The sequence below is a fragment of the Myxine glutinosa genome, chromosome 10 (genome assembly GCF_964187855.1).
Source record: "Myxine glutinosa chromosome 10, kmMyxGlut1.1, whole genome shotgun sequence".
In the NCBI taxonomy this organism is placed as follows: Eukaryota; Metazoa; Chordata; class Myxini; order Myxiniformes; family Myxinidae; genus Myxine; species Myxine glutinosa.
In genome coordinates, this window is record NC_136270.1 from 52,425,044 (window position 1) to 52,451,393 (window position 26,350).

At 44.5% G+C, this 26,350-nt stretch overlaps 1 protein-coding gene across 6 annotated transcripts in view; it reads left to right on the forward strand.

Moving 5' to 3' along the window:
- TXNDC11 (thioredoxin domain containing 11) overlaps positions 1-26,350 on the forward strand; it is a 96,167-nt gene that overhangs the window by 19,720 nt on the left and 50,097 nt on the right. For 4 of the 6 annotated variants that reach the window (XM_068127657.2, XM_068127656.2, XM_068127659.2 and 1 more), the window contains exons 3-5: positions 9,860-9,957; positions 12,699-12,828; positions 21,669-21,762. In XM_068127657.2, coding sequence (XP_067983758.2) covers positions 9,860-9,957; positions 12,699-12,828; positions 21,669-21,762 — 322 coding nt within the window. The remainder of the gene's footprint in view (positions 1-9,859; positions 9,958-12,698; positions 12,829-21,668; positions 21,763-26,350) is intronic. The other 2 variants (XM_068127660.2, XM_068127661.2) reach the window with 1 other exon arrangement.

Here is a 26,350-nt window from a genome sequence, read left to right on the forward strand (position 1 = left end):
TCTACCGGGCCTTTTGGAACCTTTTGGGTCCTGAACTACTTGGTATTTTAAACGACAGCTTGCGATCTGGCTCGGTACCCCTCTGTTGTCGCAGGGCTATGCTTGCCCTCATTCCCAAGAAAGGAGACCTTCAGAACTTGAAAAACTGGCGTCCAATCTCGTTACTTTGTACTGACTATAAAATCTTTTCCAAAGCTCTCGCAAACTGCATCAAGCCGGTGATTGGGGAGATTGTACACCCCGACCAATCCTACTGCATTCCCAAAAGGACTATACATGATAGTATTTTTATCGTTCGCGACATTATCGATATTTGTACCATTGAACAAAGGAATGTTGGTTTGGTTTTCCTCGACCAGGAAAAAGCTTTTGATGCAATTGATCATTTTTATCTCTTTTCTGTTTTACGGGGCTTTGGTATCGGGGAAATTTTTTATCTCTTCCACTAAATTGTTGTATAATAATACTTTTAGTTTGTTAAAAGTAAAATAATATTTTATGCCAGCCTTTCTCTGTTTGTAGAGGAATTCGCCAAGGGTGCCCCTTGTCCGGTCTTTTGTACTCCCTTTCTGTTGAGCCTTTGCTTATTCGATTGCGTGTGCACCTTCTTGGTTTTGCCCCCCTTCCAGCAGTAAACCCGGTCAAGACAATTGCCTATGCAGATGACCTGTGCGTAATTTCGATAATTGTTCGCTCTGATGAAGATGTTTCTTCCTTGGTTCATTGTGTCCAGGAGTTTAGCTTGGCAAGCTTTGCAAAAATCAACTGGCTCAAGAGCAATGCTCTCGACTTGGGTCCGCAAAGTGACGCCCCTCCTCCAACCTTGCCCGGCCAGCTTGTGTGGGCACGAGACGGGATACATTATCTCGGGGTCTCTCTTGGCACTCCGGACGTCGTCTCGAAGAACTGGGAAACACTCATAACCAAAACTGAGCAGCTGCTTCTAAAATGGAAAGGTTTACTGAATCAGCTCTCTTATCGGGGTCGCACCCTGATAATAAACAATCTTGCGGCATCAATGCTGTGGCATAAGCTTAAGGCACTACAAGCCCCAGCTTTTATTCTGAAAAAACTCTTAAGTGTTTTTATTGACTTTTTTGGGGGGTGGGGGCGGGGGGGGCGGTGGGAAACACTGGCTCCGGTCAGGCGTGTCAAGCCCGCCCGTCGCTGAAGGTGGACAGGGGTTGGTCGATGTCAACAGTAAGGTGATGGCTTTTCGCCTCCTCTCACTACGCCGGCTTCTGTACACGGATGTCCCGTGGAAAGCTTTTGCTCACTGCCTACTTTGGCAAGCCGGGAAACTTGGTTTTGACCAGCAGCTCTTTCTCATCAACATCAAGAGCGTTGATTCAACTTTGGTCCCCCTGTTCTCACACACACACACACACACACACACACACACACACACACACACACACACATACACATACACACACAACCTGTCCACCAAGGTCCCCCTGTTCTACAGGAGCATGCTGGAAGCATGGCAGGCGATTCAGTTTCAGCGTGATACATGTGATTATTCCCTCCCAATGTTTTTAAATGAGCTTTCTTTAAACCCAGTTTTTAAAGGGGTCTGTAGTGACAGATCTTTTATGCAAAAATTCATTGATATTGATTGCACCAAGGTCAAAAACGTTCGAGACCCTTTTCTCCATAAATGGAAGTCAGCAGCTGACGTTGCTGTGGCTACTGGTGTTCGTTCTATCAGAGTCATTGGGAGGATCTTCTCTCTGATTTTAAGCCTTTTTAAACAAACCGGCTAAAATGGGACCCACTGGTGGAAGCTAACCCTCCTTTGTCCCAATGCCCCTTTCCAAAACTTTTAATTTCTTTCCAAGTTCTTATTCCTTTTAATACAATGGAGAAATCCTCTGTTTATTCCATGTGTGTTGGAATTATTGTTCGCTGTAAACCGACAGAACCACAAACACACTGGAGACCTCTGCTCCAAATTGGCGCTGCCGCAACAATCAAATGGCTCACCATGTATAGGGCACCCATTGTCAAACGCACTGGGGACCTGCAATGGCGACTGGCACATTATATTTTATCTTCAAACATTTTATCTCACCGCATATGCCCTGACAACTCGGAAATGTGTCCCTTCTGTGATGTCCCTGAAACTGTTTTTCATGCTTTTATTGAATGTACGAGGTTGGGTCCTCTTTTTTCAGTTTTATCACGTGTGATTGAAGGGCTAGGCTTGGTTTTCACACATTGTGTTTTTATATTTGGCTTTAATATTTCTTACCGGTGTAAAGAGGAATGTATTTTAGCCAACTATCTGTTTGCAGAGGCAAAACTTGCTATTTATTTATCAAGAAAGCACAAAATGCAAACCATTCATGCACTACTTTTATCTGATGATGATGTTTTTATGATTTTCAAAGGTCTAGTTACGTCTCGTTTACATCTGGAGTTTGAATTCATTGAATGTACACTTTTCTCACAGCGATGGTGCGTGAAGGAATCCCTTTTCAGCTTGGTTGATGGTGTCCTCCAAGTTCATTTGTAAATTCTAGTCCTTGCTCTCATGTAACCCCCATCTTTATTTATATGAAATGTGTCATATGACTTTTCATTATGTACACTGAATTCCCAATAATAAAGAGGAACAAAATGTCAAAAAAAATTCTCTCTCTCTCTCTCTCTCTCTCTCTCTATCTCTCTCTCTCTCTCTCTCTCTCTCGATCTGTCTCTTTCCCTCTCTTTCCCTCTCTTTCCCTCTCTTTCCCTCTCTTTCCCTCTCTTTCCCTCTCTTTCCCTCTCGTTACGTGCTCCTCCCCAAACCCCGGTCACGTTGTACCTCTGAGCCCCGAGAGGGGTCACGGCAGAAAGATGTGTTATTCTGTGTGTCAAAGATCAATTGTGAAACCACACCAATTGTTACCAACAAACAAGTATTATATTAGTGTCACACAAGAATAACAGTACAATAACAATATTAATCAATTGTACAACCAATATATCATTCCTATGATGGTACCATCAGTTTCGTACAATATAACTCACTGTGCTCCAAGTGAGCGAAAATAACATTCCCAATGTCTCTGTCCCAGCTTCAAACCAAAGTCGATCCATGCTCCAGTGATCGTCAGAACGATATTGTATCGAGACCAGAATCCCGCTCGGTTGACAGTCACACTGCCAAAGATAGGCAAAAGTGTCCTCAAGAGGCGGGTGGGAAATCACACCTTGGGGTATGGACGTTCAACGGCTCACAAATGGCGAACCGCAAATTCCCACTCCAAAATCCACGTTACACACACACACCAGGTTAACGTCTGGATGCGGTGAAATGGTTGAAGCGAGGTGAAGAGCCTAGAGTGATGCGAAATCGTTCGCAAGGCAAAATGGCCAACGGCCCGTACTCGAGGCGTAACAGCACTCCAATGATTCTCTCCAGAAACGATCGCAAAACCTGTCATGCAGTTTTATCTGTCACAGCAATAACAACTCTGTCGCAGGAATCCCTTTCCCAGGAAACCCAAAGTTCACTCGTGACCCTTTTTCGCCAGCGTTTGTTCCAATACCTCAAAGCAGCTCGGCTCCTTGTCCACCTCACTCGCTCCGCCTCTTTTTTCTTTTTTCTTCCTCTCATTCGTTCGGTTCCCGATCCGGTTTCCGGTTTCTTTTAAAACACTAACTTTTTTTACCTTTTGAAAATAGTCATCTCCAATTCACTTAAACGATAACAATAACAGTACAACAACACAACAACATGCATTTTAAGGCCATTTTCCCTGCTAGAGTGGGGGTTAGCCTTGCGGTCCCTATGACAATCTTCTCCATTTTGCCCTATTTTCTGCATCTCTCCTTGTTAACCCCCTTGCCCGCATTTCTTCTTCCACCATCTTTAGCCAGGTCTTTCTCGGTCTTCCCCGTCCTCTACTTCCTTCTACATTCATTTCCATCACTCTTCTCAACCAGTCACTTTCATCCTTCCTCAACACATGACCAAACCATCTCAACCTGTTCCTCTTCACAGCATCAATCACAGGCTCTATTCCCATCATCTTTCGCAATTCATCATTTGTCTTCCTCTCTCTCAACGACACTCCGCACATCCACCGAACCATTCGCATTTCCACCCTTTCCAGCCTTCGTTGCTGCTCTACATTCATGACCCACGTCTCGCTCCCATAAATCATAACACTTCTCACACATGCAGCATACACCTGTCCCTTCAGCTTCAACGACACTCCCCTCCTCATCATCACACCACTCAGTTCCCGAAACTTCTTCCATGCACATCTCACTCGAGCAACCGTTGCCGAGTCTGATCCACCTTCTCCATTCAGCATGTCTCCGAGGTAACAAAATGTTTTCACACCTTCCAGCTTCAGGCCGTCTCCAAGATCCAACTCAACATTTCCTCCATCTGCAGCTCCCTCTGTGCACACCTTACATTTGAATGTAGCTGCCACACTGGTTAATGACCCTCTCAGACCACTACATTTTTGATGAACCCACTCAGCGCACATTGTACATTGAATGGAGTTCACTCCGACACCCTTCCTGCACACAGCACTTGGCCACTTCCCAGTTGTTTCCACCTCACCACATGCTTTACCACTTGCCATCACCTTCGTCTTTCCTATATTCACCTTCGTCTTTCCTATATTCACCTTCAGACCTTTTGTCTCCATACATTCCTTCCACTTGTTCATCTTTTCCTTCAATCCATCCATACTTTCCGCAATCAACACCAGATCATCTGCATACAACAACTCCCATGGTAAACCCTCCTTTACGGTCTGAGCCAGCACCTCCATCACAGCTACAAATAGTAGTCGACTTAGTACCGACCCCTGATGCACTCCCACCTTCACCTCAAACTAACCACTGTTCCCGTCCTTCGTCCTAACAGCTGTGCGCGCTCTTTTGTACATTGTCATCACAACTCTGATCAACCATTCCTCCACTTCTAAGTTCCTCAATGCCCATGTCAATACTTTGCGTGGAACCCTATCGAATGCTTTCTCCAGATCAAAAAACCCAAGAAACAACTTCTTCCTCTTCTCCATGTACTTCTCCTGCAACTGCCTCACAATAAAGAGCGCGTCTGTCGTTCCTCTTCCTGGCATAAATCGAAACTGCATTTTGTCGATCTGCACCTTCTTCCTTATCCTCCTCTCCAACACCCTTTCCAATACCTTCATTCCATGCTCCAATAATTTTATCGCTCGGTAAGAGCCACTCTCCAGAGGGTCACCTTTCCCCTTGTATAGAGGGACGAGGGTACTCAGTTCCCAAACCACTGGAATGCGGCCTTCTTTCACCACCAGATTACAGATCTCTGTCATTCTCTTCACACCCCAACTTCCTGCTGCCTTCAACATATCTCCCACATCTCCCGTCGGCCCTCCCGCTTTTCTACTCTTCATTGCTTTTATTGCTTCCTCAACTTCCTTCTCAGTTATCTTCTCTGCCGGTCCTAAAACTGTGTTACTCTCTATGTTGCCATCCCATTCATTCTCTGTATTCAACAGCATTTCCATATATCTTTTCCATCTTTCTTTAATTCCATCTGGGTCCACAACGATTTGTCCCACTTCATCCTTCAAGCAACTCACCCCCATCACATCACACCTCTCTTTCGCTATCTGCTTTGCAATCCTGAATACCGCTCTCTGACCCTCTTCCGAATCCAAGCGTCTCCGAACATTTTCCTACATGTCTCCTGCGCCTTTGCTACCTCTTTCTTTGCAGCCTTCTTGACTGCCTTATAACTTTCTTGCTCTGCTTTTTCTGCTCCCATACCCTTCGCCTTCTGCCACTCCTTTTACTTCTTCCTCTTCTCGTCAATCCTCTTTCCAACTTCATCATCCCACCACCATGTTTCCGAGTGCCTCGGTGGTCCTTTTGTCCATCCACATACCGCACCAACGGCTCCCAACAGACTATCTTTCATTGACATCCAACCACGTTCAAGCTCAACCACATCATCCTCTACCCTACTCAGCCTCTCTTTTAATGCCTCCCTTACTGTCACCTCTTTCAACCTCCACACCTTCATTCTCGGTTGGTACTTCACCCGCCGAGCTCTCCTCGCACCTTTCACCCTTATGTCGCAGACAACCAAGTGGTGCTGTGAAACAGCCTCCTCCCCCGGGATCACCTTTGTGTCCCGGAGGTTCCCCCTATCTCGCCTACGCACCATCAGGTAGTCAACGGTTATCGTCGACCCACCTGACGTGTATGTCACAAGCTTGTTATCCTCTTTCTGGAACTAAGTATTACAAATCAACAAATCAGCTCCATTAGCAAACTCCAAAATCCTTTCACCTTCTCCATTTCTCACACCATATCCGTAACCCCCATGAACTCCCTCAAAACCATCCATACTCCTTCCCACATGTCCATTTAGGTCTCCTCCTACCACAACAACTTCCTCATCTTTCACGTTTTCCATCAGCTTCTCTATCGCACACCAGAACTTGTCCTTCTCTTCATCGCTCCGACCAACCTGCGGAGCATATCCCGAGATGACGTTCACCAAGAGCTTTGTAATCATCATTTTCACCATCATCAACCTATCACTCACTCTTGTCACACTCACCACACTGTCTACAAACTCCTCAGAAAACAGGACACAAACACCATTCACGCCCTCCAGGCACCCTTGCCACACAAACTTGTATTTCTGTCCCTGCCTACCCTTCACCATTCTCACACCACTTCCCTACCATCTCATCTCTTGCACACAACATATGTCCACTCTTCTTCTGACCAATACTTCCACCACTTCTCCTGATATCCCTGTCATTGTCGCTAAATTCCATGTCCCAAACCTCAGAAACCGATCTCCACTTCGGGCTGTACCCTGCCCATATGTAGTTGTAATTGTCATGGTTCTCTCATGGTTCATGGATAACAATAATAGTACATGGAACCAAAAATGTTTACATTTGATGAGAACCACAACAACGGAAGTGACGAATCTGTAACACTCTGTTTCCCTCTCTCTCACTCTCTTTCCCTCTCTCTCCCTCTCTCTTCCTCTCTTTCCCTCTCTTTCCCTATCTCTCCCTCTGTTTCCCTCTGTTTCCCTCTCTTTCCCTCTCTCTCCCTCTCTCTCCCTATCTCTCCCTCTGTTTCCCTCTGTTTCCCTCTGTTTCCCTCTGTTTCCCTCTCTCTCCCTCTCTCTCCCTCTGTTTCCCTCTGTTTCCCTATCTCTCCCTCTGTTTCCCTCTCTTTCCCTCTCTCTCCCTCTCTTTCCCTCTCTCTCCCTCTCTTTCCCTATCTCTCCCTCTGTTTCCCTCTGTTTCCCTCTCTTTCCCTCTCTCTCCCTCTCTCTTCCTCTCTTTCCCTCTCTTTCCCTATCTCTCCCTCTGTTTCCCTCTCTCTCACTCTCTTTCCCTCTCTTTCCCTCTCTCTCCCTCTCTCTTCCTCTCTTTCCCTCTCTTTCCCTATCTCTCCCTCTGTTTCCCTCTGTTTCCCTCTCTTTCCCTCTCTCTCCCTCTCTCTTCCTCTCTTTCCCTCTCTTTCCCTATCTCTCCCTCTGTTTCCCTCTGTTTCCCTCTCTTTCCCTCTCTCTCCCTCTCTCTCCCTCTGTTTCCCTCTGTTTCCCTCTGTTTCCCTCTCTTTCCCTCTCTTTCCCTCTCTTTCCCTCTCTTTCCCTTTTTCTCCCTCTCTCTCCCTCTCTCTACCTCTCTCTCCCTCTCTCTCCCTCTCTTGCCTTCTCTCTCCCCTCTCTCCTCTCTCTCCCTCTCTCTCTCTCTCTCTCTCTCTCTCTCTCTCTCTCTCTCTCTCTCTCTCTCTCTCTCTCTCACACTCACACTCACACTCACTCTCTCCCACTCCCTCCCCCTCTTCCTCCCATGTGACCTTTAATTTAAATCAAACGTAACAGTAGGTTGGCATCTAATGCAGCGGAGGCATATCCATCGACACATTCGCATCGAATTCTATTTTTCTTTTGGCTGCAAAAGTTACCCGTGCAGATATTGCCTTTAACTACAAATAAATTGCTCACAATCTTTAAAATATATATATATTTGTATGTAAAATGTCATGAATTAAATTGCATATCGTATGTTATTGTAAACGTGCGAGCTCCTTTATGAATGTGCTCACTTGCCTAATGGTTGATGTGCATCTCTCTTATATCGTTGCTTTATTCGCCACTCGTGCAAACCTGAAAGTAAGACTCTGTTTGCGTATTTGCCACTTCGATGCGCATAACGTGTAGCGAACATCTGCTGCAAAAACATATCCGAAAAAACATGCTGATGTGAGCTTGAGCATGTTTTAAAATCCGAAACTCGCCAAAACAGGAATGTTGGAGTGCTGTGTCGGCATGTTCCACGTCCGCTCTGTCTCTGGGCTAAAAATTCTTGGTGTTACTCAGTCATTCGCAGACTAAAATGAACTGGTTGTTTTGACAACATCCCTTACTAATAGGAATATCTGAAGGAGGTCATCATTACACTTTGATCCACAACCTATTTGTCATGTGAGGTGTGCCACCTCTGTGCGCAGGCAATGTTTAATCCACTTCATTTCACCCATTGTAATGGTTATATACCCTAAAATGTGTTGTTGATGATTATCATGGCATTATCAGGCAAAGGTGGCGTTATCAACGTTATGATTGGTTAGTATTCGTTGGGTTTGTGGTGAGGATACTAGAGGCTCCATGCGTTCAAATCCACCTGATGAAGGCAGTTGAAACTGAGCTTGTCTTGGGGAACAGGGGAGATGGATAATTTACTGTTATATTCATTATTTTAAAATACCCAGTTGGCTCATTAATATCCTCCAATGATAGGGGAGTCTTCCTGCCCCACATGATCTCGTCTACACATCATGTCAGTCCACACTTCCTGGTTGACATCCAAATGCCTTCTGAGTAGCTTGGAATAACTCTACTTCATCTATCCTCAAGCCTGCTGTTGGCCTTACGGTTAATGTGGCTGAATTGAGGTCTTAAGGTCTTGAGTTTGAGCCTCTGTCAACACGTTTAATTAACACCGGGTGGGTTCCCTGTCATCCTTCCGAGGTCGCCAAAATGGGTACCAGCTGGCCGGTAATGGGGGCATTGCATCAATGCCTCTCCCTCCCACACTTCTCCCCGCTCTCAAATGTTGTGGTTGTGTGCTTCCCCTTCTCTCCCCATCTTGTCTTCCGCTCCCTCTTTTTGTATATTTTGTTTGTCTGGTTTGTTTTGTTTGTTTGTTTGTGAAATAAATGTTAGCTCTTTCACGAGCCTCGATTCAGTATACAAAAACAAAAACAAAACAAAAAAAAAAACAATTAGCATAGCTGCGACCTCAGAAAATGATACAGCCAAGCAGCTACAGGCTGCATCGCCTCCTGATCTTTCAGTTATGTCACACATTCTCTTCTGCTCTGAGATGTTATCATTTTGCACAGGACCCACAAATGCGGGTACCCTCGGAGCCACGAGAGACCTCTTCATACCCCCACTGTGACCCACCACCACCACCGCCGTATACCCGCTACCACGAGTGCACACGTCCCCACCATCATCGCTTCCCCTCCCTTCCCCAAAACATAATAACACGGTGTCTCTCTTTTCACTTGCAGCGCGGAAATACCACCTGTGGTGTGAAATTGCCTTTTCACCTTTAATAAGCAGTTTGTAGAAACCCGAGCTTGGGGCATTGCCAGGCAGAAATTGCCAGGGGATTTTGCCTATAGTTGGCAAAATTATTCTTTCCATGATCTAATCCGTTAACAGCTTATTTTAATATTGATTTGTTACTTTGCTGAACACACTTTTCCATCACAACGAGTTGCTGATTCTCGTGGTTACTAATTGTCCGATTAATAGTGTTGATCTGCTGCTTGTTCTCCCATTTCCATTGCCCTTTTTTTCCTTGCTTTTCAGGTACAGGTCATCGCCATCAACTGCTGGTGGATCAGAGGACACTGCAGACAGAGAATGTCCTTTCCTTTCTTCCCTGCCGTACAGGTCCATCATCGTGTGTGAGTCTTTGTTTTCAAACATCGTTTGGGGTCGAAAACCAGAGGGTGTTTCAAGTGTTTTAACAAGCCAACATGGTGGGATTTTTGGATTCTGTCCTGTATACTCTGTACATGCTTCTTCCCTTCCTTACTTCTACCCATGTTTATTGAAAAACTTATTTGTCTTCTATCTCCAATCCTACCTCACTCTTCCTCCCTCTTCATTTTCTCGGTTTAACTTTTTATTCCTTCGCCGACGAAGTCGCCGGAGGCATTATGTTTTCAGGTTGTCCGTCCGTCCGGGCTAAACCTCGTTTTTCTCAGCAACCAAATGTCCGATTGAGACGAAACTTTCAGAGTAGGAGTGACACCCATGCAGAATGCTTTTATGATAATTGTGACATCATAGGTCACATGGTATAGCAGCCATCTTGGATTAAAAGCAAATTTAAAAAATATTTCTCGGAAACCGCTGAATGGAATTTTTTTTTTAACTTGGCACATTATCAAGTACTCCCAATGGGAGTTATAATGGCGTTTCCATGGGAGCAACAGCTTCTACAGGAAGTAAAAATATTATAAACCACAAACACGTATGATTAGCTTTTTAAACAGTCGCTAATGCTATTTATAACACTAAATGAAAAAATTTGGAGGAATCCCGACATCTGTGAAGTAAGGTTTACTTACAGAACTGAGCGAAGATCTACTGTACTCTATATAACCCACAAATTTTGGGTTAATAACATGGCCCTTTCTGCCGCTACCGTGGCATTTTTCGAAGCTAACTTTTGAAACTCGCTCCTGCTGTTTGATACGAAACTGAAAGGGAGAAGATCGGGTTGTGCTCCTTTACCAAGCAGCTAGCTAGCATTTGCCAAGCCAACAAAACAAACAACAACATGCATTTTAAGGCCATTTTCCCTGCTAGAGCGGGGGTTAGCCTTGCGGTCCCCATGACAATCTTCTCCATTTTGCCCTATTTTCTGCATCTCTCCTTGTTAACCCCCTTGCCCGCATTTCTTCTTCCACCATCTTTAGCCAAGTCTTTCTCGGTCTTCCCCGTCCTCTACTTCTACATTCATTTCCATCACTCTTCTCAACCAGTCACTTTCATCCTTCCTCAACACATGACCAAACCATCTCAACCTGTTCCTCTTCACAGCATCAATCACAGGCTCTATTCCCATCATCTTTCGCAAATCATCATTTGTCTTCCTCTCTCTCAACGATACTCCGCACATCCACCGAACCATTCGCATTTCCACCCTTTCCAGCCTTCGTTGCTGCTCTACATTCATGACCCATGTCTCGCTCCCATAAATCATAACACTTCTCACACATGCAGCATACACCTTTCCCTTCAGCTTCAACGACACTCCCCTCATCATCAGCACGCCACTCAGTTCCCGAAACTTCTTCCATGCACATCTCACTCCAGCAACCGTTGCCGTGTCTGATCCACCTTCTCCATTCAGCATGTCTCCGAGGTAGCAAAATGTTTTCACACCTTCCAGCTTCACGCCGTCTCCAAGATCCAACTCAACATTTGCCAAGCCTTAACAGTTTTAACTTAACTTAACTTAACTTAACCTTAACAGTTTTGAATGGAGCGCTTGGTCAAATGCGATCACTTGGATGAATGTCCACTTGTGAGTGGACCACTTGGCGATCTCTCCACAAGAAACTTGGTAAATGAACACACACCCAATGTTCTTGAGATCCGACCTTAGATCGACTGTAATCTACATACCCCAAAGAGGAATGACCCTTTTTCCGCTCCCATAGTGAGCGGGTGTACTAAATCCTAAAAATCTGAAATTGCATGCACATGACCTATGACCCATTTGTATTGAAATATTAAATTTGTGACGTCATAGGTCACATGGTTTGGCAGCCATATTGGATTTAACCTAAAACCTTTAAAAAAAACTCTTCTCCCAAACCACCAAATTGATTGACTTGAAACTTTACATGTGTCGTTGACTAGGCATGGCAATTAAAAGATGATCACGAAAACATCATAGGTCACATGGTGTGGCAGCCGTATTGGATTATAGGAAAATATTAAATAATTATATCTCTGAAACCACTCACCCTATCGATGCGAAATTTTTCAAATATCATCTAACAGCACTGTTGCATATAGTTTTAAAATTATGATGTCGTAGGTCACATGGTTTGGCAGCCATCTTGGATAGAAAAACCAACCTTATCCGATCAACATGAAACTTTACAAACGTGATCTTTTACCCATACATATGCAGAGTGTACATTTTTTAAGGTCGTATGTCATGTGGTATGGCAGCCATATTAGCTTGAAAGCCTATATTAAAAAAAAAATCTCTTCTCTGAAACTGCTTCACCGATCGATGTGAAACCTGTCCTGGCTGGTGAAAATGTGATACTTGAAAACAGCTGAAGGGATTTAAATCAAACGTATTTATTTTTAGGACAGTGAACGAGGGAATCTACCCGTTGTGGTCGCATTATTCTCGTGTAATCCTGCCCCCTACACCCTGCCAACCCACCCATCGAAAAACATGCTTCTTTGATAAACAAATGCCCCGTTACTTGACATCCCCGATTTGGGGATGAATTGGAGTTTTATGCTTCATAATATTAAGGATGTAAAACAAGATCTGGCTTGGAAAACCAGAAGCAGAAAACGAATCGGAGTCCAACTCCTCGTGATTGGAATGCATGGTGTTTGTGCGAGTACCTTGTAATCCATGATGATGAGTTCCCATCTGTTCTGGCAGTTTTGGACCGATAGAATACCGGGGAGCACTTGTGGCTTCGTACCTTCAGCAGTTTCTCGAGCGAATGTTGAGCCCTTTAACTTACCTGCCTAACCAGGGTGAAATCCTTGACTTCCTCGCCACAACCGAGGTGAGACAACAAATTTGTGCGTTTTCCCCTTGCTCGTACCATGCCAATACACATTTCACTTTTTAATGTACTTATTTTCATATTTCTGCAAATCCAATTTTGGGAGAAGCCTTCCATGTCTGGATCTGTTGATTCCATCATACCTTTTGCCAGTTTTGCTAAGTTGAAGCGATGGCTCGAATAATATTTCATAATGCTACCTGAAACGGTTATGAGTGGTTCAGGATTTTTTTTCACAGAATACTCTGATAATATCCAACTGGTGCCTATCCATCTTTGTGGTGTGATCAGTTCATAGTAAGGAATTCCAAACTTTCCAGCTAATCTTTCGAAAGAGCTGAACTTGGCACATGGAACTTAACTGGGTTCACATTGTGCCCCTTATATTGGACAACTCTCAGATGTTATCCAGGAAGCACTTGGCAGTGCCGTTGCTGCCGATATATATAAGGTGACTCGAGTCGGGCAGAATTCCCATACCCCATCGATGTACCAGGACACCCACGCCAATTGTCGAGCGTTTCTGGCTGATAATACCCTGGAAAAATCACTCGGTACTTTACTACAAAGATGTTCAGGCAGGATCATGCAGAGGTGGCATGTGCTGCAAAAGCTGGGTTTAATTCCTGATCTGACTATGAACTGTCAGATTAGTGCTTCACAGGTGTTGAATCAGATAATGTCATCCAGCAGGTGGATTTTAGGCCAAGTGTGATAGCATTAGTTGGTGGACGTATACCATGGTGTCTTTCAATGAAGAGTTAGACGAGTTATCGGCAGCAAGCTGAACAAATTACAAATTCCTGCCTAAAATAAGAGTAGGAAGAGCTCTGGTCTGGATTTCTTGGATATTCCTTAATGCCAGATTGCACTGCTTGCTATCTCGAGAGTGTGGTTGCTGTACAAGTAGTAGCTCCTACACAACAAAAAGGTTCATCCACCCTGGTGTTTGTATGTCATCACTAAACAGCCATATTTGCCTCTGAAGGACAACCCTTCGTATAATACTCAGTTTTATACGATTTACTGATTTACTGATGATACTGATTTGTAATACTCAGTTCCAGAAAAAGGATAATAAGCTTGTTACATACACGTCAGGTGGGTCAACGACAACCGTTGACTACCTGATGGTGCGTAGTCGAGATAGGGGGAACCTCCAGGACACAAAGGTGATCCCGGGGGAGGAGGCTGTTTCACAGCACCACTTGCTTGTCTGCGACATAAGGGTGAAAGGTGCGAGGAGAGCTCGTCGGGTGAAGTACCAACCGAGAATGAAGGTGTGGAGGTTGAAAGAGGTGACAGTAAGGGAGGCATTAAAAGAGAGGCTGAGTAGGGTAGAGGATGATGTGGTTGAGCTTGAACGTGGTTGGATGTCAATTAAAGAGTTTGTTGGGAGCCGTTGGTGAGGTATGTGGATGGGCAAAAGGACCACCGAGAAGAGATATATGAAAATGTTGTTGAAAGCAGAGAATGAATGGGATGGCAACATAGAGAGGAACCCAGTTTTAGGACTGGCAGAGAAGATAACCGAGGAGGTAGTTGAGGAAGCGATAAAAGCAATGAAGAGTAGAAAAGGGGGAGGGCTTACGGGAGTTGTGGGAGATATGTTGAAGGCAGCAGGAAGTTGGGGTGTGAAGAGAGTGACAGAGATCTGTAATCTGGTGTTGAAAGCAGGCCGCATTCCAGTGGATTGGGAACTGAGTACCCTCGTCCCTCTATACAAGGGGAAAGGTGACCCTGTAGACTGTCGTCGAGCGATAAAGTTATTAGAGCATGGAATGAAGGTATTGGAAAGGGTGTTGGAGAGGAGGATAAGGAAGAAAGTTAAGATCGACAAAATGCAGTTTGGATTTATGTCAGGAAGAGGAACGACAGGCGCACTTTATTGTAAGGCAGTTGCAGGAGAAGTACATGGAGAAGAGGAAGAAGTTGTTTCTTGGATTTGTTGATCTGGAGAAAGCGTTCGATAGGGTTCCACGTGAAGTAGTGACATGGGCATTGAGGAAGTTAGTAGTGGAGGAATGGTTGATCAGAGTGGTGATGGCAATGTACGAGAGAGCGCGCACAGCTGTAAGGACGAAGGACGGGAACAGTGGTGAGTTTCATATGAAGGTGGGAGTGCATCAGGGGTCGGTACTAAGTCCACTACTATCTGTAGCTGTGATGGAGGTGCTGGCTCGGAACGTAAAGGAGGGTTTACCAAGGGAGTTGTATGCAGATGATCTGGTGTTGATTGCAGAGGGTATGGATGGACTGAAGGAGAAGATGAACAAGTGGAAGGAATGTATGGAGGCAAAAGGTCTGAAGGTGAATATCGGAAAGATGAAGGTGATGGCAAGGGGTAAAGCATGTGTTGAGGTGGAAAGAATTGGGAAGTGGCCGTGTGCTGTGTGCAGGAAGGGTGTCGGAGTGAACGCCATTCAATATGCAATGTGCACTGAGTGGGTTCATCAAAAATGTAGTGGTCTGAGAGGGTAATTAACCAGTGTGGCAGCTCCATTCAAGTGTAAGGTGTGCACAGAGGGAGCTGCAGATGGAGGAAATGTTGAGTTGGATCTTGGAGATGGCGTGAAGCTGGAAGGTGTGAAAACATTTTGCTACCTAGGAGACATGCTGAATGGAGAATGTGGATCAGACTCGGCAACGGTTGCTGGAGTGAGATGTGCATGGAAGAAGTTTCGGGAACTGAGTGGCATGCTGACGAGGAGGGGAGTGTCGTTGAAGCTGAAGGGAAAGGTGTATGCTGCATGTGTGAGAAGTGTTATGATTTATGGGAGTGAGACATGGGTAATGAACGTAGAGCAGAAACAAGGCTAACCCCCGCTCTCGCAGGGAAAATGGCCTTAAAATGCCTGTTGTTGTTGTTGTTGTTGTGAGGACAACCATTATTATTTTTACAAGTTGTTCAAATAAGTTATTTTTCTAGTCTGATTAACTTTATTGGTGTAATGGAATTCATCCAATACCTCGTTCACAGAAGTGAGGCTTTCGTGAAATCGATTCACACAAGTCCTAGGCACACAAGCAAGTAACGTATTAGCTATTGAATCGTATAAAGTATAACTATATCGTTTACTCAAGCATAGTATAAAGACCAAGCCATCGATCTGGTCTTACCAAGATGAATGCAGCGCAGACCAGTACAGGGTGCGTTCAGATCGCCGAATTCTCCCTTCACACATAAAGAGCGCTCCACTAAATCCAACACGCATTAGATCACCACACCCCAAAATCGCCTCTTCTTCTTCTTCAGTTTCGCTACAATTGGTCTCCTATCGGTTTTACCGGAGGGGACTTTAGGTTTGCTGTCCGTCCACCTGTGGTTTTCCAGACTTTTTTTTCCCATACTCTTTCACATATTCAACCGAAACTTGGTACATGGCTTTAATATGATAAGTTACAGAACATGTTTGCGTTTTGGTGCGTTTCGCCAATTTTCCATGGAGTTATGCCCTTTTTGGTGTTAGAAAATATCACATACTAGCCGAATGCACCCGGCGTTGCCCGGGTTCTTTTTGAATGAATTTACTACTATAATTCAGCTATTACTCGCGGCCGTAGAAGATTGACTACTATAATTCAGCTCAGCTTTTAATTGCGAAATGGGCCCAGTGCGGCCGAGGTGGCCTCGACCGGCCTCGCCACTTAGCCTATAACCTCCCCGGGGCCCGTCCCGACATTTTTAGTTCTTTTTGAATGAATTTACTACTATAATTCAGCTTTTACTCGCGGCCGTAGAAGATTGACTACTATAATTCAGCTCAGCTTTTAATTGCGAAATGAGCCCAGTGCGGCCGACCGGCCTCGCCACCTAGCCTATAACCTTCCCGGGGCCCGTCCTGACATTTTTTGTTTCAGAGCTTTCCTCCTATCTTTCACCGTTCAGGAGATTAGCGCGTGCAGACAAACAAACAAACAAAAACTTTCTTTTATATATATATATAGAAGATTACACTGGATCAGTTTTCCAAACTTCTCCCCCTTACCCTTTAACATATTGAACTGAAACTTTGTGCATGGCTTTGTTATGATAAGTTACATAAACTGTAACTTATTCTGTAGCTTTCCATACCTGAAAAAATTTGTCGTTCTTTATATGACTCACCTGAATTGCTGAGTGCTTGGAACAAGAACATAGGACCAGTAGGGGACATGTATTGTAAAGCAATTCTCCCTGTTGTTTTTGTTTTATGTTCTTACTGGTCTGAGTTATCTTTACTGAGTTTTGTCTTATGCAGAGTTCCCCATTATCTAAAACTGTGGAATTGAAGTTTGAAAAAATCATTTGAAGTCTTCTTTTTGAGTTATAGTTGTTTTATTTTGTGCTGATAGTGCAGGTGTTGAGACTTCCTTGATTTTTGCCACATGGCCATTTTTTGCCATATTTGAAACTCACACACTTTGTGCACTCTTCCAACTTAAAGCACGCCTTGCTCTGATAGAAAACAAGACGTCATTGTTTTTTTTGTTTTTTTACAGCAAAAGGTTACAAGAGGAATTTCCCTGGATACGGGACAATAAAGATTATTATTATTATTATTATATGGCACAGCTGGTTCTCTGGGTTCAAGGAGAGGTGAGCATAAGCCTCACCTGTAGTTATTATGTTACAACATAGCTCAGCTGTTTAATATACGGGAACAAGGAGCAGTAAGAATAAACCTCACCTCACCCGTTTGTTTCCGTGTTCGGATCCCAGCAGAATGGAAAAAACCTACATTGCCATGAAATTGACAGCAGGGGGTGCTTCGTCACAGTGCTCACCATCCTGTGGCATGGTATTGTGATCGGAATGACTGCACTCATCAGCATGTAAATGAATCGATCGCCTTTGTGGTATTTTCCAGAAGAGTAGGCTTTAAGGGCAAATCATTCCTCCACGTTTGGCACTCTTTTATGTTGGGATCTAAATCAACTGAGTTCAGTGATTCGCTTGCCCGTTCCGCAAAGGGTGGGAGAAGTTACTGTGCACACGCAGATCTGCTTTAATATAGTGATCTGATATCGTGACCCTAGTGTGTGAAAGGGGGTCGACTAGGAGGCTCTAGGGTCTAAACTCTAGGCAATTACCCTGACAGAGCTCTTGATTTAAAGGGATTTGAATCACATGATCAATCGTGTGGTAGTCTCAAAGGTCATGTTCTAAAAAGAAGCTTTTAACGTACTTACCAGCATCAGTGATCTTATTAGAAACATCTCTTGCATTTCTCAGGCCAATTCACCATAGATTTATAATTTTTTGATTATCTCCTTGAAATTATGGTCACATATCAAATATACTAGAAGGGCACTCCGAAGAGCACATACCTCCACCAGACTGAACTGTTTATGTTTTGTATCCCACTGATGGACCCGATCTGGATCTGGACCTGAAACAAAATCTAATCGGCTTGTTTTTGTCACTTAACCAACTCGTCCACCTAGTTTAGTCATAACTCGTCCATAGCTTTTTAAAATATCATGTCATATGTCACTTTTCGCCCGATCTCTCAATGGTGAAGAATCACTTAAAATTTAAATAATTCTCATATCCGAATCCGTATTCAGATCTTCACCAAAATCGAATCGATTAGTCCTTGTCAGACACCCAACCTTTCCACCACGTTTCGTCCAAATCCGTCCACAACGTTTTGAGATATCCTGATATATATAATTTTTGGCCCGATCTCCCAATGGTGAAGAACGCATTAAAAAGTCTAGTAGTCGGATCCGAATCCGGATCTTCACCGAAATTTAATCATTTCGTCCTTGTCACATACGCTACATCTCTGCCAAATTTTGTTTGAATCCGTCGACAAGTTTTTGAAATATCTTGTTCACAGACAGACAGGGGTGGAAACACAACCTCCATCCACCTCCGGTGGCGGAGGTAATAAAGCTCCTTCTCACCACTCACTCAATGACCCACTGGCAAAAATGTTTATTACTTTCTAAATGGGCTAGAAAGTTGAAATGTTGCATCCTGATATAACTCGAAGGCCGGGTTCTGGAAATCGTCGTAAAAATGTCTACAAACGAAAATAATCGGAAACAAAATCTGGTTGGTCGAGCATCACATGACCAAAGACAATGGCACATAAACATTTATCATGTATGGACGGTGTGCAGTGGAAAGTGTTGCAGTGCATATTTTAGTATCGCACGTCCACATATACTCACGTGTAAGGTCCTGGCTAATGCCAATCCGTCACTCCAGGAATTTATTGACTCCTGAGGATGAACGGAATTACTGGAAACCAACTCGAGTGGATTGTGTCGGTTCCTTTGTACAAATGAATGATCCAATTTTTTTCTCCTCCAGGGGTTGATTGATACCAAAACTGCTTCCCATTCGTGGAAAATGGAAGGAGATGGCAGACACGTCCGTAGAAAAAAAATGTTTCGGAAAAGGAATAAGACAAGGGGAGTTTGGACAACAATACTCGGAACGGATATAGTGCTCAAAGATAATGAATGAGGGAAAGAATGACAAACTTATTGCACAAATAAACTAAAACCCCTATGGCGCCAACACGGACACATACTCATTTATACTGGAGCGATGTGGAGACAGGCAAATATTTTGGGAGGTGAAGCAGCGACCCTCGTGCTGCAGCGATTTTGAGCTGCACTGCCCCAGTGCGCTCTTCGTGCTCTCGTCGTACATAGAGGAGCTCATCCTTGCAGTACCACTGACTTGCTCGCACTCACAACTGACCGGTGCCGCACACTCTGGCATACTGCTGTAACTTTCCGCAACCCACCTTTGCACCTGCACGACCCAGATTTTATCCCTCCGTCCAAACCTGCCTGCCCAGATAGATTTTTGGTGTCTATCTGGATCCGGATTAGATGATTTTTAAAAAGATGTTTGTGATTTTTCACTATTCATAGGGCCAAAGATGATATATAGCACGATATCTCAAAATGTTGTGTACGAGTTGTGACAAAACTTGGTGGACGAGTTGGTTCGGTGACGAGAACAAGCCGATTCGATTTTGTTTCGGGTCCGGATCCAGATCCGGCCTATCAGTGGGACACAAAACCTAAACTTGGAGGAGGTGTGCACTTTACCATGTGTTGTTCGGGTTAGCTTCTTTTTTTGGTGATGGTCTGGAATTGAACCTATTTTTCCCTTAAAAAATAATTGAAGGAAGTCAGCAAATCACAAGTTTACTAGTACAGCGATACATTTATGGTAAACCTAATGCAGTCATTTGTGTTTTGTGAACTTTGTTTTTGCTGGTTTTTGTTTTGTTATTTTTATGTACCGTATTCTTTTGGCATCCAACTCGATGTGGAGTACAAGTAGAATTGCTGATTTCCCCATTTTTATTTCCTTCATTCATAGATAAGTCGATTTGGAGTCGAAGAAGAAGCAAAATCAGCTGCAGTAGTTCGCAAAACTGATGGTCAGAATAATCGAGGTGCTTGTTGACACTCCTGTGTGACACTCACAATGCATCCTGATTATGGTACATCCAGGGTCATGGTCATGATGAAGATGATGTTACCTGACGAACAAGCAGGTGGAAGATGACCTCCAGCAATATATATATATATATGTTTTTTGTATATAAGGTCGAGGCTTGTGTGAGAGCTAACATCAATCACAAAAAAAACACTAACGGACACACAAAACATACAATAAAGGGAGCGGGAGACAAGATGGGGAGAGAGAGGGAAGCACACAAGTACAACAGCAGAGAACGGGGACATCGGGAGAACTGTGGGAGGGATAGGGCTTGCAGGGTAGGGGCATGGGAAAGGTATAAAACACATGGACACTGCTAGAATTTCCAGGAAAGGAAGAAGTCGGGATTTCAAAACAAAGGTGGATCTGGGGTGAATGAACGGGGGCAGAAAAGATCAAGGTTTTGGATGGGGGAAGATAAGAGATGGTGGTGAACAGCTGTTTTAAAGTCCTGGAGGGAGGAGTGGGATTGAAGAGAGTGTGGGAGTTTGTTCCAGAGGAGGGGGAAAATAGAGCACTGTTTGTGAATGTGAAGTACATTCCTTCTTTCGATGAAATATGTCGATGAAGCGACGGGTACTTTTGCTCGTGTTGTCTATAATGCATAATTGTACAACGTAGACAGTCAGAATAGGTTATTGTCTGTTAAATCACCTTTCTTCCAAGAGATCACTGTTCTCCATTCATTAATTCTTTGTATTATGTCCACTTTGTTGCACCGTGCCTGCTTTGCAACAAACGACCGGTGAAGGAGTCCAAGACATGTTTCGAGTTTCTGAAGATTTGGACCTCATTTATTTTCCTGCATAAATATTAAGCCACCGTTTAAGGCTTTATTCCATAGTTTTTGGAAAAAAAAAAAAACAACAACTTCTGAGCATTTTACATTATTCTGTCTTTATTTCTGCCTCATCTGCATTCTTTTCCTTTTCCAATCCCTGCAGAAAACCCACAATGCTCTGGGCACACGTGATAAATGGGTAATCGCAGCTAATTCCGACAGAATATTTTAAATCCATTTTTTAATGGCGGATTTTATATCATTGCCTCGGAGAAAGAGAAAAGCAATGCAAGTCGGAAAAATGTCATTGAGGGATGCACTGCGGTGACGATGCTCGGTCTTGCTGCCTCGCATGCTCAATGGTGCATCTCTGTGCGTTTTGAGGCCTGCCTGAACTCGCTGTCATGATGAAACGTACCCACGGATTATTTATGTTTTTCATTGTTATGCGAATCATGGCAGTAGGTTTGTTGTAAACACACTGCGTTTCACTTTCATCGTGCACAGTATTTCCGGAGTGCAACTCGATCGTTATCCGAGTTATGCTTACTGAGTGATTTATTGTTCTTTGTGCAATAAAGCATCTGTTCCATTGCTTTTCAGCATGGGGTGCTTGGCTTCTTTGACTTCCAGGGAACCCCGCAGCCTGCTGGTTTTTGGCCGTTCTACCAGGCGGCTTTACTCGCTCTCAGAAAAAGTAAGTCATACCTGCTATTCTCTCCCACTGAGTGTTGCATTAACTAGGCTGTTCACCACTGCCCTAGCATCGATAGCGAATGACTCCCCCCCCCCTCCCCTCTCCCCCTCCCCTCTCCCCCTCCCCTCTCCCCACTCCTCTTCCCCCCCTCCCCCCTCCCCTCTCCTCCCCTCTCCCTCCTCTCCCCTCTCCTCCCCCCTCCCCTCTCCCCCTTTCCCCTCTCCCCCTCCCCTCTCCCCCTCCCCTCTCCCCCTCTCCCCTTTTCCCCCTCCCCTATCCACCCACCCCTCTCCCCCCCCTCCCCTTCCCCCTTCCCCCCCTCCCCTTCCCCCCCCCCTCCCCTTCCCCCTCTCCCCCCTCTCCAGTCCCCCCATCTCCTCTCCCCCTCTCCCCACACATGAAAGCCCTTTTGGAGTTTGCAAAAAAGCACCTAAAGGACTCTCAGACTGTGAGAAACAAGATTCTGTGGGCTTTCATGTGTCTTTCACTGAGGAGAGGCTTCCGCCTGGCCACTCTGCCATAAAGCCCAGATCGGTGGAGTGTTGCAGTGATGGTTGTCCTCTGGAAGCTCAGCCAGAGTGACCATCGGGTCCTTGGTCACCTATATTACCAAAGCCCTTCTCCCCCGATTGGTCAGTTTGGCCGGGCGGCCAGCTCCAGGAAGAGTCCTGGTTGTTCCAAACTTCTTCCATTTAAGAATTATGGAGGCCACTGTGCTCTTGGGAACCTTCAATGCAGCAGAGATTTTTTTTGTAGGCTTCCCCAGATCTGTGCCTCGACACAATCCTGTCTTTGAGCTCTGCAGGCAGTTCCTTCGACCTCATGGCTTGGTTTTTGCTCTGATATGCATTGTCAGCTGTGAGACCTTATATAGACAGGTGTGTGCTTTTCCAAATCATGTCCAATCAATTGAATTTACCACAGGTGGACTCCAATCAAGGTGTAGAAACATCTCAACGATGATCAAGAGAAATGGGAGGCACCTAAGTTAAATTTCAAGTGTCATAGCAAAGGGTATGAATACTTATGTCAATGTGATATTTCAGTTTTTTCTTTTTAATAAATTTGCAAAACTTTCTGAAATCCTGTTTTCTCTTTGTCATTATGGGGTATTGAGTGTAGATTGATGAGGGAAAAAATTAATTTAAACGATTTCAGCATTAGGCTGCAACATAACAAAATGTGAAAAAAGTGAAGAGGTCTGAATACTTTCTGAATGCACTGTACATTGTCTGACATGTCTTTATTAGGTGTGGAAAGTTTCAGGCGCGTGGCCTTAATGGTTGATAGTGTTGCCAAGTCGTTTGTATGAGCATGTTGAGTGCACTGAACTTTGAACTGTATTGTGAACTTTGAACCTAATTATCTCCATTGTTTAAACGAAAATATAATAGTCATTAAAATACCATAACTTCATTAATTTTCCTCCAATTAACATAATGTATATATCAAATGAAAGAGAAAAGCATGGGGAATCGGATGATATCAAAATCTCAATTTTGATTTTTGCCCCCAGGTGTCTGCTTTTGCCAGATCCAGTCATATATATATATAGATAGTGTGTGTGTGTGTGTGTGTGTGTGTGTGTGTGTGTGTGTGTGTGTGTGTGTGTGTGTGTGTGTGTGTGTGTGTGTGTGTGTGTGTGTATTGCACTACCATGAAAACAGTGAGATACATTGTTCTCCAGAGTCTCATTGTGAGTAGAAACAAGTACAAACAGACGTGGATTTAATGGCAAATCGGATGTTGGCATTGCCCTCGATGATGCTTCTGTGTGCAGAGTGACGGTTCAGGAAGGATACTGAGATAAAAATGAGCTATTGATATGTTCCACTGTGGGAGGCTTTTAAGCGGGTACTCCTGGCACGGAATCGTTCCCCTCCCTCCCTCCATACTCCCCGAATCAATTGTGGCACATTATAAATGCTGCCAAGAGGAGGTCAATGGCACCGATTCGCTCGCTTTATAAAATCTGCTGTACACTCGTGCCATGTCTGTGGCAACAGCCTCAAGGGAATTCACTACAAAGTGCCTTTTTGAGGGCAATAAATGTCTCATTCATTTTTAAAAAAGAAAAAGAAAATTCCTACAGGACGGAGTGAACTCACTGGCCTTTGGGGTGTCATCTTGGAATGCCAGTCAGACATGTGCAGCAGCCTAAGATTCACCTTCGACAATATTTGAAGTTTACGTTGTTTACATTGTGTGACCTATGGTATCGTTGCCACATATATATATATATATATTGTTGTGGATATGAGGATTGTGTTTTTTTTATTGTTGTGTAAATTGTTGTAAAAATATCGCCCTCCTTCCTCCAGTTGTGTATAAAGGTCAAAGTGCGTCCCGTAATTAGGTCATAAACAATCACGTTAGCCAATCATAGATTTCCTCCTTGTTGGTAGTTTAGTTCCTTATTCTATGTAGGTTAAGGCTGTGTCTTCCATTAATTGACACTCCATTGCACCGAATTCAAATAGATAGATCCCCTTTCATTTTCATTAACAAAGCCTCGATTGCCAACTGCATTCGCCGCAGCTATTGGGCGGTTTTCACCGCGACTCCATTAGCCACGAGGTGGGCTTGGAGAAGAAGGGGGAGGAACCGCCGAATCCAGGGCGTTGGCCGCCCCTCGTCATCAAGGGCGGAGCCAGAGAGCCCGTGCCGACCAATCAGGGCCGAGGCGAGCTCACCGATGGGCGTGTTCTGGAGGCCGGCGGCTTGATCGCCCGCGGCGTTATAAAAAAGCACGCGCGGAAGCCTTTGACAGAATTGCCAAGAAAGGTTGCGTTAAAAGAGAGAGGTTGCGTTAAAGAGAGAAGTCCAAAAAGGTTCCAAGAAATAGGTTCCAAGAAAGAGAGGAGTCCAAGTCCAAGGTGGTTGCGTTTAAGAAAGGAGTCCTGAGAAAGCACCCGACGTCCCCACGGCAGCACGGAGAGCGAACCATTGCGTTCTAAGAATTCCACAAGAGGAACGTGAGGGAGACCGGAGCACCTTTGGAGAGCGCCCGGTGCACCGGAGGAGCTTCGCCGCGCAGTTTGGAACCGCGGCGGTTTTGGCGATCGCAGCTCGAATATTGACGGCGGCTGTCCGCTTCCAGCCCGACCGATCCCCGCTGAACCTTCCTCTCCCGCCAAGCCATCCACCTCCAGCGATCCGTGCCTGCCTTCATTCCCCATTCTTGTGAGTTTGCTCGTAGTCTGTTTCGTGTGTCTTGTCCTGGGTATTAATTAAGACTGCATAGATAAGCTAGAATTTTCACTGTGTCCTTCTGGTCCGTCCCTCTTTCTGTCTTTATTTTATTATCTTTCCTCCTCCTTGGTTTCTTTTGATTGTAAATAGTAAATAAATAATAGTAGTATTTCCAACCTTTTGCCTTCGTCTTCCTCTTCTTCCCATCCGTGTCATCTTTGTCTTTTCCCCATTGAAAACCTGTGGCACGATTTGGCCCACATTTAAGGAATCGGGTCTTAGTCATTGTTACTAGTTCGGGCCGCGGTCGCCATCCGCTCGGCAAATCAACACCTTATCCGCGGTCCGCAACAATATATATATATATATATATACATATTTGAGCATTGAACATTTGGCCCAACGTCGTCCTGTATGTTTTGTCCTGAAGCACGACATTCTTCATCCACGGAGAGTGAATGAACAATGTCACCGAGTATGCGTGGTTTTGTTTTCGTTCTGTTAGAATTTGTCATTGTGGTTATTGCTGGAGCGTCATGAACCCCTGAAGAATTTTTCGTGACACATGTCCTCAAGGTCAGCATGCTCGGTAAAGTTAGTTACTCTGTTGATGCTCACACTATGCTGGCAAAATATAATGTGCAATAGTTATTTTCGTTGGAAAGTTTTGATATCCTTTCAAAGTTTTCCATTCAATTGGAATTGTCAATAAAATAAAGTATTTATTCACCTAGCGAGGACTTGCAAACATAAAATAACAGATGGAGGTGGGGTGGGAGCTGGTGGTGAGGAAGAGAGAGAGAGAGAGAGAGAGAGAGAGAGAGAGAGAGAGAGAGAGAGAGAGAGAGAGAAAGAGAAAGAGAGAGAAAGAGAGAGAGAGAGAAAGAGAAAGAGAAAGAGAAAGAGAAAGAAAGAAAAAAAGAAAAAAAGAAAAAAAAAAGGAGAAAAGAGAGAGCAGGAAGAGGGAATGGAGGGAGGTGCGGAATTACTAATAGCAAGGCCATTATAGTCTTGGGGTTGAGCTTATAGACCCAAGCACCCGAAGAAGTGCCTGAAGTTCAAAGAACATTTGACCTCTGACCGTTCTATTTGCTACGGGCAAAACAGCCAAAGAGGGAACCTATACATTCTGTCGAGCCATAACTTTTTTCAGACCTTCGGGGGATGGTCGTTGTTCCACTTTCCAAAGCTGAGAAAGAAAAAAATTGAGGTTGACGAGAAACGACCACCATTTCCTGTTGCCATTTATTTTCGGCTGCCAAGCACGAATGTACAACAGATTGCTGCTGATCCTGAAAAAGCCCTCGGTGACTGGGAATCCTGGCTTTGTGTGCATCCCAAGTGGCTTTTGGCCTCTCCTTTCGATTTTTTAAATTATATTTAATGTACCGACAGA